General features: G+C 35.4%; 1 protein-coding gene across 7 annotated transcripts in view; it reads left to right on the top strand.

The window, feature by feature from the left end:
* SLCO1C1 (solute carrier organic anion transporter family member 1C1) overlaps positions 1 to 15741 on the top strand; it is a 57071-nt gene that overhangs the window by 13956 nt on the left and 27374 nt on the right. For all 7 annotated transcript variants that reach the window (XM_003816548.4, XM_008969593.4, XM_024931295.4 and 4 more), the window contains 5 exons: positions 1724 to 1848; positions 5175 to 5321; positions 7162 to 7260; positions 11778 to 12023; positions 13061 to 13225. In XM_003816548.4, coding sequence (XP_003816596.2) covers positions 1724 to 1848; positions 5175 to 5321; positions 7162 to 7260; positions 11778 to 12023; positions 13061 to 13225 — 782 coding nt within the window. The remainder of the gene's footprint in view (positions 1 to 1723; positions 1849 to 5174; positions 5322 to 7161; positions 7261 to 11777; positions 12024 to 13060; positions 13226 to 15741) is intronic.

Genomic DNA, 15741 nt, shown 5'->3' on the forward strand with positions numbered 1-15741 from the left:
TATCACAGATAGCAATTAGTAACAAAAGTGGCACTTAGATAAGCTGCCAGTTATTTGAAATCAAAATAATTATGATGCTTGCAACAGTAACCTGTTGACAGAAGGAACTGAGTTAAAATAATGAAAAATTTTCAAAATACTCCATGATCACCATCCATACTTACTTCAATAGTCTTGAAGCATCATAACAGTCAATGGTTTCTCTGTAATTATTAACAATAAAATTATATTTACCATGATTTCAATGCTAAATGTTCTCATGTGTAGTTAAGAATTGAAAACAGTTAACCTCATTAAGTGATTCTTAACCTACTATGGTCAAGGAACCCTTTGATAAAATTATAAAACCTGTAACCCTCTTCTCTTAAGCATTCACATAAAAACACACATACAAAAATGTTCTTACTTTTTCAGTGGGGTTCATGAACCCATTGAGGGGCAGATTGCACAAAACAGATTTAAGGTAACCTGTTTATCAACTTGAATATTTCAGTAATGCAATACATCTTTTCCTTACCATGCTGAATAAACAGTTCTCTACTTTTATTTATTTTTTTTTTTTTTGAGATGGAGTCTCGCTCTGTCGCCCAGGCTGGAGTGCAATGGTGCGATCTTGGCTCACTGCAAGCTCCGCCTCCCGGGTTCACGCCATTCTCCTGCCTCAGCCTCCCAAGTAGATGGGAGTTCTTTACTATTAATATGCCAATGCATATTCCTGTGATTACTAGCCTTTGACCAAATAGTGCCTGAATAAAATGAGAATCAAGATGATATTGAGATGTTTTCTTACCAGATACCTCTTCCCCAAGGGGTACAAAGAGTGTGGAGAACGTGGCATATGAAGGATAATTTGAGTGCAAGAGTAGAGCTGGGGGATTGTAGATTAGCATTATCACAGGCTGCCCACTAAGCAATGGCTCTTTATCCCAGCTGCTATCATAACCTTATAAACAGGGGAAAGGGTGGAATTAGAAGTAACTTGGTGCTATGCTAGTAAGCAGTAGAGAAAAAGCAGAATATTATCAGGATAAATGGTACAAAATCCATATGTCATTTTCCATTCTCCAGAATCAGCCTTGTAATTCTACTAAATTTACAACTCTAAATAAAGTATTCTGATGGCAATACATTGTTCAATTATGGCTCTTTCTCTGACTCAGAAAAAATCATGATTTTATCAAGTTGAATACTTTTTCACCTGGGGGGAGGTGATTTATAGTCACTAGTTTGCTTTAAGATGAGCCTCTATGAGTACTTTTTACTTTTATTTTCTGTCATTAATTGACTGGCCCAGGTATGGTGTAAAGCAGGAGTGTCCAAATTTTGGGTTCCCTGGGCCACATTGGAAGAAGAAGAATTGTCTTGGGCCACACATAAAATACACTAACAACAGTTGATGAGCTAAAAAAAATTGCAAAAAAAAAAATTCATTATGTTTTTAGAAAGTTTATGAATTTGTGTTAGGCTGCATTCAAGGCCATCTTGGGCCACATGCAACCCACAGACCGCGGGAAGGACAAGCTTTGTGTAGAGTCTACGAGCCAGATCTTCTGGCTACCTCTTCAGCAAAATCTACTGTTAAACACTGGCTTGATTTGGTGAATTAGGTTCAGAGACAGCTGCAAGCTCAACCTGGTACCCTAACGATTCGAGTAGCATACACATAATATTCTTAGTATGATGTTAATGAGTCTATCATGAAGAAAACATTCTTCTTATGCAGGTACAAATATGAGAGATATTCTCCTTCCTCCAATTCTACTCTCAGCATCTCTCCGTGTCTCCTAGAGTCAAGCAGTCAATTACCAGTTTCAGTTATGGAAAAATCAAAATCCAAAATAAGTAACGGTAAGATCATTTTTTTTGACTTGACTAAACAAGCTTTTAAAAAAAAGACTTTATATGTGCTTTAGGATGGACAAAAGTGTCTATGATTTTTGCTCCCAAAAGCTTTACTACTTAAATTGAGATATCACAGTACCATAAAAATTCCTAGAATATAAAGCAGTATATGATTAGATCCTAAGAAAATATACCAGATGATCAAATCTTATGGAAAAAAGCATTAATTGATAGTTCCTGGGAAAATCTTTCAAAGCTTCTGAATAAGTGGGTTTTGAAAGCAGAGTGAAACTAGTTTAGCACATACAACTCTCAATCCATTGCTCAGATATGAAAGAAGTATAATTTTTCCCGTAAGTCAACTTAATATCTGTGTTCAGCTACTTTTTGTCAGAATGGCAAAAATGTAATCTCAATTTGTCCGCAACCTCCCTTTTTGTCCCCAGGGCTTGTTTACATTCTAGGGAGCTTACATAAGAGTAAAATGGGCAGCTATGGTGGGAGCTCTTGGTGTTATCAGTTCCCTGCCAGCTTACATATCTAAAACCCCTGTGGTCACACTGTTTGGTCATACTTGTCAGCATGGGGCTATCTTATGTCCATGTTCATACTTTTTCTTCTCACAGCAGCTCTCTCCAGTACAGAAGTGGCCATCTTAGATACGTGGAAATAATTCTATTTTTCACCTGAGCAAGGATGCAGGAATTTTATCAAAGTGTCTAGTGTTCTAGATGGCTGATGCATATGACACAGCAATGCTTTGTCTGAGACACCCTTGGCAATATGGGAATACTCTCTTCTATATCACTGTAGACACTGGAAGTCCTATGAGTCAAAGGCAGGAATGCTGAGCTAGACTGAAATAGAGTCTTGCCTCCTGCCTGGGCTTCACTTGGCCGAGGTAACACAGATTTTCCTTACTCAGAGTAGCCATGAATTTATCCATAGGTGTTTACTGTGTCTCTAGGACGCAGTACAGGCAGTGAGAGCAAATCCCCTCTTCTCCCTTCAGCTTCCCTTCAGCATCAATATGCTCCACACTCCTTCCCTGCCACCTACCAATTTCACCCCCTACTCCTAACCGGAGGAACCACATTGTATACAGGCAGAATGGAAGCCTTTCTAAAATTAATATATACCTGCCATCCATCCAAATCTCTTATCTATTCCACAAGACCTTTTCACTCCTCTAATATTCTCATTAGTACATTCTGTTGAGATGTCTTTTTTTCCAGGCAATGAACCCTGGCTGTTTGAATGAAGGGAGGGGCCAAAGGACTAAAAACATATGGAAATGTGGAAGGGGAAGGAAGGGGAGAGCACAGAAATGTAAAAAGTTTACCCTCTCCTGCTGTAGCAAAAGAAGGAACTCATTCTAGACAAAGAGGAGAATATGAAAGGGGGTAATAGATATGTTCAGGAGGATGCATTCAAATCAATGGACAAGAACAGCAGCCTTGTTTATGTAAAAATATAACAGATAATAAATATGATTTAGGTTCAAATAAGGAGGCAGGAAACTGACTGACTGGCTTGTAGTTTCATCTGTATACAATGTACGGTCAGGGAAGATGTTTTCTTTTGACAGCACAACTAGTTAGGAAATATTTAAACCTGTAATGTAAAAAGGTGAAAGGTGAAACATAGGGCTTAGACTCAGTAATTAAAATGTGTTTAATAAAGGGAGAAGTCAGCAGACAGATACAGAGAATGACTCATAACTCAATTATTTCCCTTCCTTCAGGTGAGCTCCTGTTCCCTTAAAGTCTGTTTCGTTAGACATAGTGGACACAAGACTCACCCTAAAGCTGATGATAAGGATCTTCTCAAAACCGCTCCACATACAATCCTCATCTCCCCTGCAACAATCTACAGCAGAGCTGTCCACAGAACTATCTGTGATGATCGGAATGTCTTATATCTTTGCTGTCCAATACAGTAGCCCCTAGCTGCATGCGACTATTGGGTATTTGAAATATAGTTAGTGTGACAGAGAAAGTGAATTTTAATTTTATTTAATTTCAATTTTAATAGTCACATGTGGCTTATGGTTATTGAATTAAAAAGCACAGACCTAAGGTGCCTACACTTCTCTACAAGAAGACTCGCCTACCAACAAGCTTCTTAAAATTATACAATTGCTAGGGCTACAATGCACATTAGAGTTAATTTTTAGAAAAGGAATTCATATCATATTTTTGGAAGCAGAATAGAAATCCAGAGAAGACAAGTGAAAACTCCATGGTCATTTAAACTTTTCTAGAAGAGGCAGAGTCAGATAGAATCCACGTGAGTGCAAAGGAGTCTTTTCTGTTAGTTATGCAGTCTGATTCACTTGCCCAAAGGTGTTCACCTTAGTTCTTCACATAATCTATTCTTCACAATCAAAAATTAGTTTACGAGTTATTAACAGGTAAAGATAACTCCTACCTCATAGGATTGTTAGGAAGATTCAATTTAAAAATGCCTGCAAAGCACTTAGTTCAGCACGTAGCAGAGAAAGAACATTCAGCAGTGATGATTGTTGGAGGTTGTTAACATTATCAATTTTATTAAAGCACCTAAACCTTCAAAGCTATGTTTCATTTATGATATGGGGGTAATTATCCTAGTGCACATGATCATATTAAGACATGAATTTTACGAAAGCATTTAAAAATGGTTAGCCTTGAATTTTACTCTAAAAATGCTGTCAAATGATTTCTTTTGTTGGAATAACTATACTGCTAAAGTATAGGGATTTATAATTTTTATGTAAATTTGTTTCCAGAGTCCTAAAAATGGTTGTTCACTAACAAACAAATATAAATGTAGGCAATACTGCCCAAATGTTGGAATATCAACCATATAAAAATTTGAATTTCAGATAAAACTGGGTCAACAATAAGATTACTTATGGTTTCTGCTGAAAAATAGAACTAAAAATTAAGGTGAGAAAGACTTTGTTCAAAAGAACTAAAAATTAAGTGAGAAAGACTTTGTTCAAAATTTTCTGTTTTGCCCCAGATAGATACTGAATGTCATTGTAGTGTGGGAACTCAAATAGCTCGAGGTAGGAATGAAATGAGAAGAAGAGAGAGAATAAAAAGTAAAGGGATCAGGAACAAGAAGCGATAAAGTTCCTTGGTGAAGTCTCTCAGGGATTTACTCTGCCTAAAAGGTTGAAGGTATAAAACATTTTTAGAACTTGACCAAACTCCCATCAAATTAAGACTATTGCACAAAAACTCCTGCGTTCTAGTTCAGTTTAAGATATATGGTAGAAATGCAGAAAAAATACTTAACTTTTAAAGTGATCTATTTTCAATCCTCTGGTTTGCCTTTCTTTCAAGAATGTGAAGTGGACACTAGCTCTTCCATGTGGATTTATGTTTTCCTGGGCAATCTTCTTCGTGGAATAGGAGAAACTCCCATTCAGCCTTTGGGCATTGCCTACCTGGATGATTTTGCCAGTGAAGACAATGCAGCTTTCTATATTGGTAATATTGGCATATTGCTTCACTTATCTTCTTGGGAAGCAGGGTGTCTAGTTTTTTGAATTCCCCTCTATGCTAAATTAAGTGGGGAAGCTTTTTATACTTCATATCCAACTCCTTTATTTAGCTCACACATTTCTGAAGTGCACAGTTCAGATTTGGATGATGAAGACACCATAGTTAGAGGGATCTATTGCATTAGAAAAGGAACATCAGATTAAAAGAAAATAACTGCGAGCTTAGCTTCAATGACGTATGAACTTGTGAAAGTATCTTCATGGGCTTCAGGTTTCATAGGTTCTTTTTAGTGGGTTAACTGTACAGCTAAAGCATTTAGGCATTTTAGTTTATTTAAAAGTTTGTTTCTTGAGCCCTAGCTTTCCATTTGATAAGCCCTTGATAAGTGCTTTCCATTTGATAAGCCCTGATTATTTAAAACTATGAGGGATAGGCAACAAGAAATCTTGAGATCTCAAAAGCAGGTAGAAATGGATAAAGAAAAGTATATAAAAAATAGAAGCAAGGCCTGAGGCTACCTCATCTCTGGAACACATCCCAGTAAATAGACCAGCAGCTAAAAATCTGAAAAACCAAAATATAGCAGAGGCAAAGTCCTAAGGTAAGACACATCTAAACAGCATTTATTGGTTTCCTCTGATGTCTTAACATTAAGCTACAAATACACGTCAGTCTCTCCTTTTTTAACTGTTATCTTACCCTTTCCTATGGTGTTGACATACATCAGTCTCGATTTCTTGAAATTCTGATCTTTTAAGGGCCTCACGTTCAGGGACAGAAAGGCAAGATTTAAATTCATTGAGGGGCGCTACAGCTAGGTCCATTGTATAATCTTGCCTTGGCTATGCTCTGCAGGACTCCAGGGGGTGCTGGTTACACCTGAATAGGCTATAGTTAAGATCACAGCTCTTACTCTAACAGAAAACTTCAGTAAAATCAGGAACTGGAACTGCAACAAACACTTCATCACCTGCACTAGGCAATTACTCTAGAGACTAGAGGAAAGGTCACAGCCAGGAGAAGCATACAGGTGCGTAGGTGTCCCCTTCTTCTCTAGGAGCTCAGGGCTTGTTCTCTTTTCCACTGTTCCAAAAAGTATCTGGTAACTGCTGTTTACTCTTCCAGTTAACTTAATCTCCCATGAATATGTGTGTTTTAAGCTTTGTGGTGAAATGAAAAATAGATTGGAGATATTTGGAAGGGAAGAACTACCTTTCTGGTAGTTCTGGTGTCCTTTAGGCCATCTGTTCCACCTGGCTATGAAGGTTAGCCTGAATGGTCAAGAGGGTTCCAGAGATAACTTTTCCTGCTCCAAATCCTAGCACCTTTGCTAGCTGCATCTGGGGATCTTTACAGGTCCTGCTCTCACTAATGATACCACAGAACCTCGAAATGAATGGACGCACTTTTTTACTAAGGTGGAAGAAATCCATTTGAATGTCAAAACAAGTCTTATGCTTAACTGAACGTAAAATGTTTTTGACAAACTATCAAAATTAATACAATTCTAATTTTTATCAGTGAGGAATCTAATCCTAGGAAATAAAAGTTTTTTCCATTTTGGAAAATTAATTTCCTCAGAGTATTAATGTTATTTTCTTACTAAGACATATTTAATGCCTTAAAATTGTTCATTCTTCCCCCAAAGCAGTGAAGGACTTATTTCCTGATTTGATGTGGTTTTAAAGTTAACTAAACACATGCAAATGAGTTAAAACATTTTGAGCTACTAACTGGATCACACATTTCTTGTTTAAAATTGTATTAATTTATCAAAGTAAAGAAATGACAGCTTTTTTTTTTTCCTTTTCTTTTCTTGGTGCAGGGTGTGTGCAGACGGTTGCAATTATAGGACCAATCTTTGGTTTCCTGTTAGGCTCATTATGCGCCAAACTATATGTTGACATTGGCTTTGTAAACCTAGGTAAGGGAGTTTATTTTTTATTTATTCATGTATTTTAGTCACTGTAACATTTTTAATGGGAACAGTGTGGAAATTATCAAATTGCCTTTTTATAAAATGACAGAGTTGTAATCTTTCATAAACTAAAAATTTATTATTAATATAGTTATACAGATTAATAAATGGAATATGAAAAATAGGTGATAATTAGAACTGGATGACCAATGGTTTGTTATTAAGATCTATCCTTTTTCACTTTTGATTTGTCAGTTTAAATGCATTCCAGCATAGTTAAGACTGAAAACTGTAGCTACTTGTTGGCTCTTATTGGCTTCAGGTGTGTCAACATTTTTTACAGCTACATCAATTGATAATGTATTTGGGGACTTGACAGAAAGACCAAGGATTTAAAGTCTACTGGCAACCAAACAGCCCTTCTTTTTTTTTTTTTTACTCTGCAAGTCATTTTTAGGTGGAAGCATGTTACAGCACATTATCGAGCAAGACTGGCTTTTCTTCTGGGATATTGCTTGTGTAGGAAATAAATGGCAGAGGGGACACTGATCTTTCCATAGCTAATAACTTGTTTCTATCTCTGGGAGATGCACCCTCTAGAAATAGATGGCATTTGTCGGTATTTTTTTAAAGAATTCCAAGAGATCCGTTATAAACTAAACAAGCTTCACTTAAAAAACAAACGTGGAATTGCATTTTGAAGTCTGCATGTTAAAACAGAAAGCAAAATTCTTGCATTTAAATCAAATAAACTACAAGTCAAGCTTCAAAAATGTTATTTATTCATTCATTAGTTCCCATCCAATTATTTTGCATTTACTTTATGCCAGGTGCTATTCTACAGTTCTGAACAAATCAGTTGAGTTCCTTGACTTCAAAAAGTTTAAAATCCACTGATGGATTTTAGAGACAAGAAAGTATAGATGCGATGAGCAGTACAGAGGAAAATTGTTAAGGGGAAGCAATTAACATGCAGCAATAACCTAGTATAAGCATTTTACCCAGTATAATGCAGTGGCAGTTGAGCCTACTTGTCAAGGGCCATGTGTTTATTTCATTCTCACAGAGTGTTATGGTAGAATAAAATGAAATGTTTTCTAGGTTCTTGCCTAGGAAGAAAACAACACCCACTTGGTTTGATTCAAAAACCTGTCAATACTTACTTTTTAGTCAAATGAGAAATGATTTCAAAAACAAACTTTTTATGACGAATAAGATAACTAAAATTTTGCTTACACATGCAAATCTTGCTTCATATCTAGAATAGCTCTGAAGTATTGTTAACCATCATTTAATAAAAAATATTCTGCTGATTTGAATGAATCTTGAATTTAGTATCATAATGAGAGGTTTCCAACGGGTTTGGACTGGAGGGTGCAGAGCATAATCTCACACAGACATTCAATATGTAAATCAAACGAAAGTGGTGCTGATATAGAGGAGTCGCCACATGAGGTTTTGAGCCTTCAAAGTTCTCCCCATGGGTTGCCTTCCTCTTACCAGGGGTCTCTTGCAGAACCCGAGAGCACAGTTTGAAAATCATGAAGCCTCTTCCAGAATTTAGACTATATTTTTAATCTAATGAACAAAAGAAAGTATCTTGCTCCAAAATGCACTCTCTTTCCTTCAATAACAGAGAAAATACAGACATAGCTTGTTTTATTGTGCTTTACTTCACTGCATTTTGCAGATACTATATATTTTTTAAATTTAAGGTCTGTGGCAACTCTGTGTTGAGCAAGTCTATAGGCACTATTTTTCCGATAGCATGTGTTCACTTTGGGTCTCCGTGTCACATTTTGGTAATTCTCCTAATATCGCAAGCTTTTACTATTATTATTATTATTATTAGCATACCCATTATGGAGATCTGTGATGTGTGATATTTGACGTTAGTATTGTAATTGTTTTGGGGCACCACAATTGTGCCCATATAAGACAGCAAATTTAACTGATAAATGTTGCATGTGTTCTGACTGCTCCACTGACTGGCCATTCCCCTGTCTCTCTTTTTGGACTTCCTGATTCCCTGAGACACAATAATATTGAAATTAGGCCAATTAGTAACCCTACAATGACCTCTAGGTGTTTAAGTGAAAGGAAGAGTTGCACATCTCTCACTTTAAAAGGAAAGCTAGAAAAGATTAGGCTTAATGAGGAAGGCATGTTGAATGCCAAGACAGGCAAAAATCTAGGCCTCTTGCACCAAACAGTTACCCAAGTTGTGAATGTAAATTCTGGCAGGAATTTATAAAAGTGATACTCCAGTAAACACATGAAAGATAAGAAAGTGAAATAGCCTTATTGAGATAAAGTTTTAGTAGTCTAGAGAGAAGATTAAACCAGCCACAACATTTCCTTAAGCCAAAACCTAATTCAGAACAAGGCCTAACCCTCATTAATTCTATGAAGGCCAAAAGAGATGAGGAAGCTGCAGAAGAAAAGTTTGAAGCTGGCGGAAACAGGTTCATGAGGTTTTAGGAAAGAAGCTGTCTCCATAACACAAAAGTGCAAGGTGAAGCAGCCAGTGCCGGTGGAGAAGCTGCAGAAAGTTATCCAGAATATTTAATAGGATTATTGATGAAAGTGGCTATGCTAAACAACAGATTTTCATCGTAGATGAAATAGTCTTCTATTGGAAGAAGATGCCATCTAGGACCTTCACAGCCATAGAGGAGAAGTCAATCCTGACTTTAAAGCTTCAAAGGACAGGGTGACTCTCTTGTTAGGGGCTAAGGCCACTGGTGACTTTAAGTTGAAGCCAATGCTCATTTAACATTCTGGAATTCCTACACATAGACTCTTCCTGTGCTCTCTAACTAGAACAATAGAGATGTGCTGAATGACAGCACATCTTTTTGCAGCATGGTTTACTAACTATTTGAAGCCCACTGTTAGGATCTGCTGCTCAGAAAAAAAAAAAAATATATTCCTTTCAAAATATTACTGCTCATTGGCAATGCACCTAGTCACCCAAGAACTCTGATAGAGATGTACAAAGAGATAAATGTTTTCATGCCTGCTAACATACCGTCCATTTTATACCCCATGGATCAAGGAGTAATTTTGACTTTCAAGTCTTATTATTTAAGAAACATATTTCACAAAGCTATAGCTATGATCAATAGTGATTTCTAATGATTTCTAGTGATTTCTAATCTAGACAAAGTAAATTTAAAACCTTCTGGAAAGGATTCCCCATTTTAGATGCCATTAAGAGCATTTGCAATTCATAGGAGGAGGTCAAAATATCCACATTAGCAAGAGTGTGAAAGAAATTGATTTCAGCCCTCCTGGATGACTTTGAGGTGTTGAACACTTTAGTGGAGAAAGTAAGTGCATATGTGGTAGAAACAGCAAGACAACTATAATTAGAAATGAAGCTTGAAGATGCGACTGAATTGCTTCAATCTCATGATAAAGCTTGAACGGGCTGGGCGCGGTGGCTCATGCCTGTAATCCCAGCACTTTGGGAGGCCAAGGCGGGCAGATCACCTGAGGTCGTCAGGAGTTCGAGACCGGCCTGACCAGCATGGAGAAACCCTGTCTCTACTAAAAATACAAAATTAGCTGGGCGTGGTGGCACACGCCTGTAATCCCAGCTACTAGGGAGGCTAAAGCAGGAGAATCGCTTGAACCCAGGAGGCGGAGGTTGCGGTGAGCCGAGATCATGCCATTGCACTCCAGCCTGGGCAACAAGAGTGAAACTCCATCTCAAAAAGAAAAAAGAAAAAAAAAAAAAAGCTTGAACAGATGAAGGGTTGCTTCTTGTGGATGAACAAAGTGAATGGCTTCTTGAGATGGAATCTACTCCTGATGAAGATGCTGTGAACATTACTGAAATGACAACAAAAGATTTAGTAAATTACATAAACTTAGTTGATAAAGCAGTGTCAGGGCTTGAGATTGACTCCAATTTTGAAAGAAGTTTTACTGTGGGTAAAAATGCTGTCAAATAGCATTGCATACTACAGAGAAAACTTTCATGAAGGAAAGAGTTGATCTATGTGGCAAGCTTCATCATTTTCTTATGTTCATACATTGCCACAGTCATTTCAACCTCCAACAACCACTGCCCTGATCAGTCAGCAGCCATCAACATTGAGATGGGATCCTGTACCAGCAAAAAGATCACTATTCACTGAAGGCTCAGATGATTATTAGCATTTTTTAAACAATAACTTTTTTTTAAATGAAGGTATGTACATTTTTCAGACATAATGCTGTTGCATACTTAATAGACTACAGTATAGTTAAACATAACTTTTGTATGCCCTGGGAAACAAAAAAATTGATGTGATTCTGTATTGTGAAATTCACTTCATTGTGGTGGTCTGGAGCTGAACCTGCAAAATCTCCAAGGTATGCCTGTGATAAGATCCAGATAAAAAAAAATAGCATAGATGAATTATTAGGTATTTTATGATGTTATAGAGTTTTGCAAGAATTTACTTTTTAAGTATATTATTTTAACATATTAGCTTTGCTGTTTGTATTACTTAGCCATCCCCTCTGTCTTTCAGATCACATAACCATTACTCCAAAAGATCCCCAGTGGGTAGGAGCCTGGTGGCTTGGCTATCTAATAGCAGGAATCATAAGTCTTCTTGCAGCTGTGCCTTTCTGGTATTTACCAAAGAGTTTACCAAGATCCCAAAGTAGAGAGGATTCTAATTCTTCCTCTGAGAAATCCAAGTTTATTATAGATGATCACACAGACTACCAAACACCCCAGGGAGAAAATGCAAAAATAATGGAAATGGCAAGAGGTAAGTCAAATTCTTGATTTTGAAGTATTTTCATTTTTCTGTTGGGGCTTAAGGAGATTTATAAATTATATCCCTGTCTTCCCTTCGTGTATTAAAAAGTTGAGAAACCATATCAGAAGCAAAAATGGAAATTGATGTCAGCTTTATTACTGAACAACTGATTGCAGTACACGACCAAAGAGCAAAGGCTTGACAGCCTTTCCTGCTGATGTCTCCACCCTCTCACACCTCCTCAGTTTAGATCCTACAATTGTCTCTACCCAGGATTGCTGCTTCCTATAATTCTGTGTATACAGGAAATAAAAGGCTTAATCTTCAAGGTTGGCAGCCTTTCAACAGATAAGATCTATTCATTTGAGAGATGTGTATCAATGCTGTCTCTCACCAATGATCAAAGGGGTAAGTGTTCTGTAGGCAAGAACCCAGTGTTCTAATGAACCTTCTTCATGGAAATGAGCAGCCCCTCATGATATTGGTCCCCCTCTTCTTGTCCCTTCAAGCAATATTTACATTTATAGAAATTCTTCACGTCTAATTGGTAGGCTACATAATAGGAAAAAGGGAGAACACCAATGCTCATTTCTAACACTAAAATTCATATATTAAATGGAGATAACTCTCATATTTCTTTCTCTTTGACCACAAGCTAAGTTTGAGGAATAGAGACAAGAAAAGTGAAGGTCTTTATGTCCTGCCTGTGGCTCCCAGCTAGATGATGAGGGAGTATTCTCATCCTTTTCGTCTTTTGCCCACATCAGTTAGAGGAATCTGTTCTTGTCTGACTCCTACCTTTAATATAATCTATACTGCATGTCTGTAGAAATGAGTGCCTATGTCTGGATTCGAACCCGGCCAGATCGCAGGCTTGACGCATGCCAGTGGCTTACTATATACATAGCGTATGTGTGCGCCACACTGTGACTACTCCCAAACTCTGTGACAATGGGCCCCAGCCCTGTAAGTCCTGCGAGCATGGCTACTTCTTCTTCCATGCGTGACACAAACTTTAATTAGCCTATGTTATTTTTGTTTTATAGATTTTCTTCCATCACTGAAGAATCTTTTTGGAAACCCAGTATACTTCCTATATTTATGTACAAGCACTGTTCAGTTCAATTCTCTGTTCGGCATGGTGACGTACAAACCAAAATACATTGAGCAGCAGTATGGACAGTCATCCTCCAGGGCCAACTTTGTGATCGGTATGCTCATCTGCCTTTCATGCTTTCTCAGAGGGACACTCTTAGAGGTACCTGATTAACTCGGGAATCTTCGAGAAGATTCTTCCAAGATTTAGGTAATTTATGACATTTTAGATGAGCTCAAAAAGTAGCAAGAATGTTGTAGCAAGAATTATTCACATCTGTGGGTAAGTAACCCAGAGAGCAAGCAGTTCTTGAAGTGATATCATAGAGATGAAACATGCATTTTATGAGGAGTTTGTTAATAATACTGGATATTTGTCTTTTAAGTGCAGCCGAAACCTCAAAACAGTGGCCATTTTACATGAACAGTTTCTAGAATTATATAAAATGCACAATGAGATCGGTTAAAAGATGTTCATTCCAAAACAAAACTTGTATTTTCGCGGTCAAAAAACTTTTCTGACTCCTGGCAACTGAGTTAGTTCAAAGGGTTGTGTTTCTAGCAACACAGTCAATAATAAGATAGAAAAGTATGAAGAAATGAAAGAAGAGAAACCAGAACCTACAAATACATGACCACCACTGTGGAAGCAACTAGATATTTAAAAAATCTAGATTCGTTTCTTTAATCCATGAACATGTCATTTAATGTTACTGTTTCAAGGCATAACATATTTGTTTCTTGGGACATATTCCTTTATGATAGGAGACTCCAGTGGTATAAAATAATTTTCTCTAGTATTGTAAAAATCAGTCTATATTTCTACCTCTGAAAGAGACCTAGAAGGAGAAAAAAACAGCCAAATGTATTTTAGGAGATATAATTTTTCTATGATTATCTTGGGTAATGGGCATATAGCACATGCTAATATAATTGACAGTTTTAAAAGATTTTTCTCCAAAATTCTTGATGTTAAGGTTACATTACTGAACATTTTTACTTTTAACATCAATTGGTTTAAATTAATTTCATTACTTATTGGCTGACCTAAAGAAATATTTTGTGGCTTTTTTCTCCAACACCCCATGCATGCTAATCAATGCTTTATATTGATTTTAACATGAATAGATGAGGATTTAAAGTTTAAGAGAGACTTTATTTTATTTCATTTTTATGTCTACATTGAGATATAACTTATCAACAGTTAAGTCTACAGACCTTAAACAGTTCAGATGGATAATTTTGATATATATAATATGTGTGTGTGTATATATATATGTGTGTGTGTGTGTGTCACATCCAGCATCCAGAACATACAGAATATTTTAGTTCCCCAGAAAGCTTAAATCTCCTATCAGTCAATACTTTTCCCCAAAGCTAATAACTATACTAAACTATATTATCATAGACCATCCTTGCCTGTTTTTAAACTTCATATAAATTAAATAGTATATTATATACTCTTTTGTGTCTAGCTTTTTTCAACTGAAGTGAAATCTACGAGATTATTTTATATTGTGCATAGCAGTGGTACATTCTTTTTCATGCTATGTCATATCTTATTACGTAAATAAACCACAGTTTATTCATTTTATAGTTCATGGACATTTGTGTTGTTTTCTGCTTTCAACTAATAGTTATTTATAATACTATAATAGATAATATAATAATATATATTATAAATAATATATAATTTCATATATTATGAAAATAATTATACATACATTTATAATAGCATTATAAATCATTATGTATTTATATGTATATTTATAGGTAATATAAATTTATGATAGTATTATAAATAATTACATTATAAAATATATATTTAAAATATCTAACATATTAATATGTATATAATATGTATTAATTATATATTATATATATTATAATAAATTATATAAAATAATATATACAACATGATATATAACTATCATATATAATATATAAAATACTTTTTATATTAATTTTTATAATTATTATTTATAATATTATAAATCATATAATTTTATTTATAATAGTATTTTAAATAATTAAAGAAAAAATACAAATAAAATATTATGTATTTTAATATGTATTAATATAATATATATTATATTATTTATAATATATTATAGCATATTACACTATAAGATAGTATTATATGCTATATTAAAATTTATAGTATATTATATATAGTACAGATAATATAGTATAATATATGATATATGGTAATACTATAATAATATAGTAACATCTGGTATTATATATAGTATATTATGTATACTATAATATATAATAATAATGCTATTATAAAATTATTTATAATAGTTAAAAGCAGAAAACAACATTCCACATGTACATTGGTGGGCCACTATGCTCATTTTTCATGGTTACACCCTGGAGTGCAATGGACATTTGTGTTGTTTTCTGCTTTTAACTAATAGTTATTTATAATACTATAATAGATAATATAATAATGTATATGATATATATTATACTGCTAAGTGCAGTTGCTAAGTCAGAGGCAGAATATGTGTTTAAATAGAGTAGATATTGCCAACACACAAGGAAGTTGTGCAAATTTATACTCCTATTAGAAACTTAAGAGCATTCCAGTTGCCCCACATGCTTATCAACACTTGGAATTGTCAAT

The sequence above is a fragment of the Pan paniscus genome, chromosome 10 (genome assembly GCF_029289425.2).
Source record: "Pan paniscus chromosome 10, NHGRI_mPanPan1-v2.0_pri, whole genome shotgun sequence".
Taxonomy (NCBI): Eukaryota; Metazoa; Chordata; class Mammalia; order Primates; family Hominidae; genus Pan; species Pan paniscus.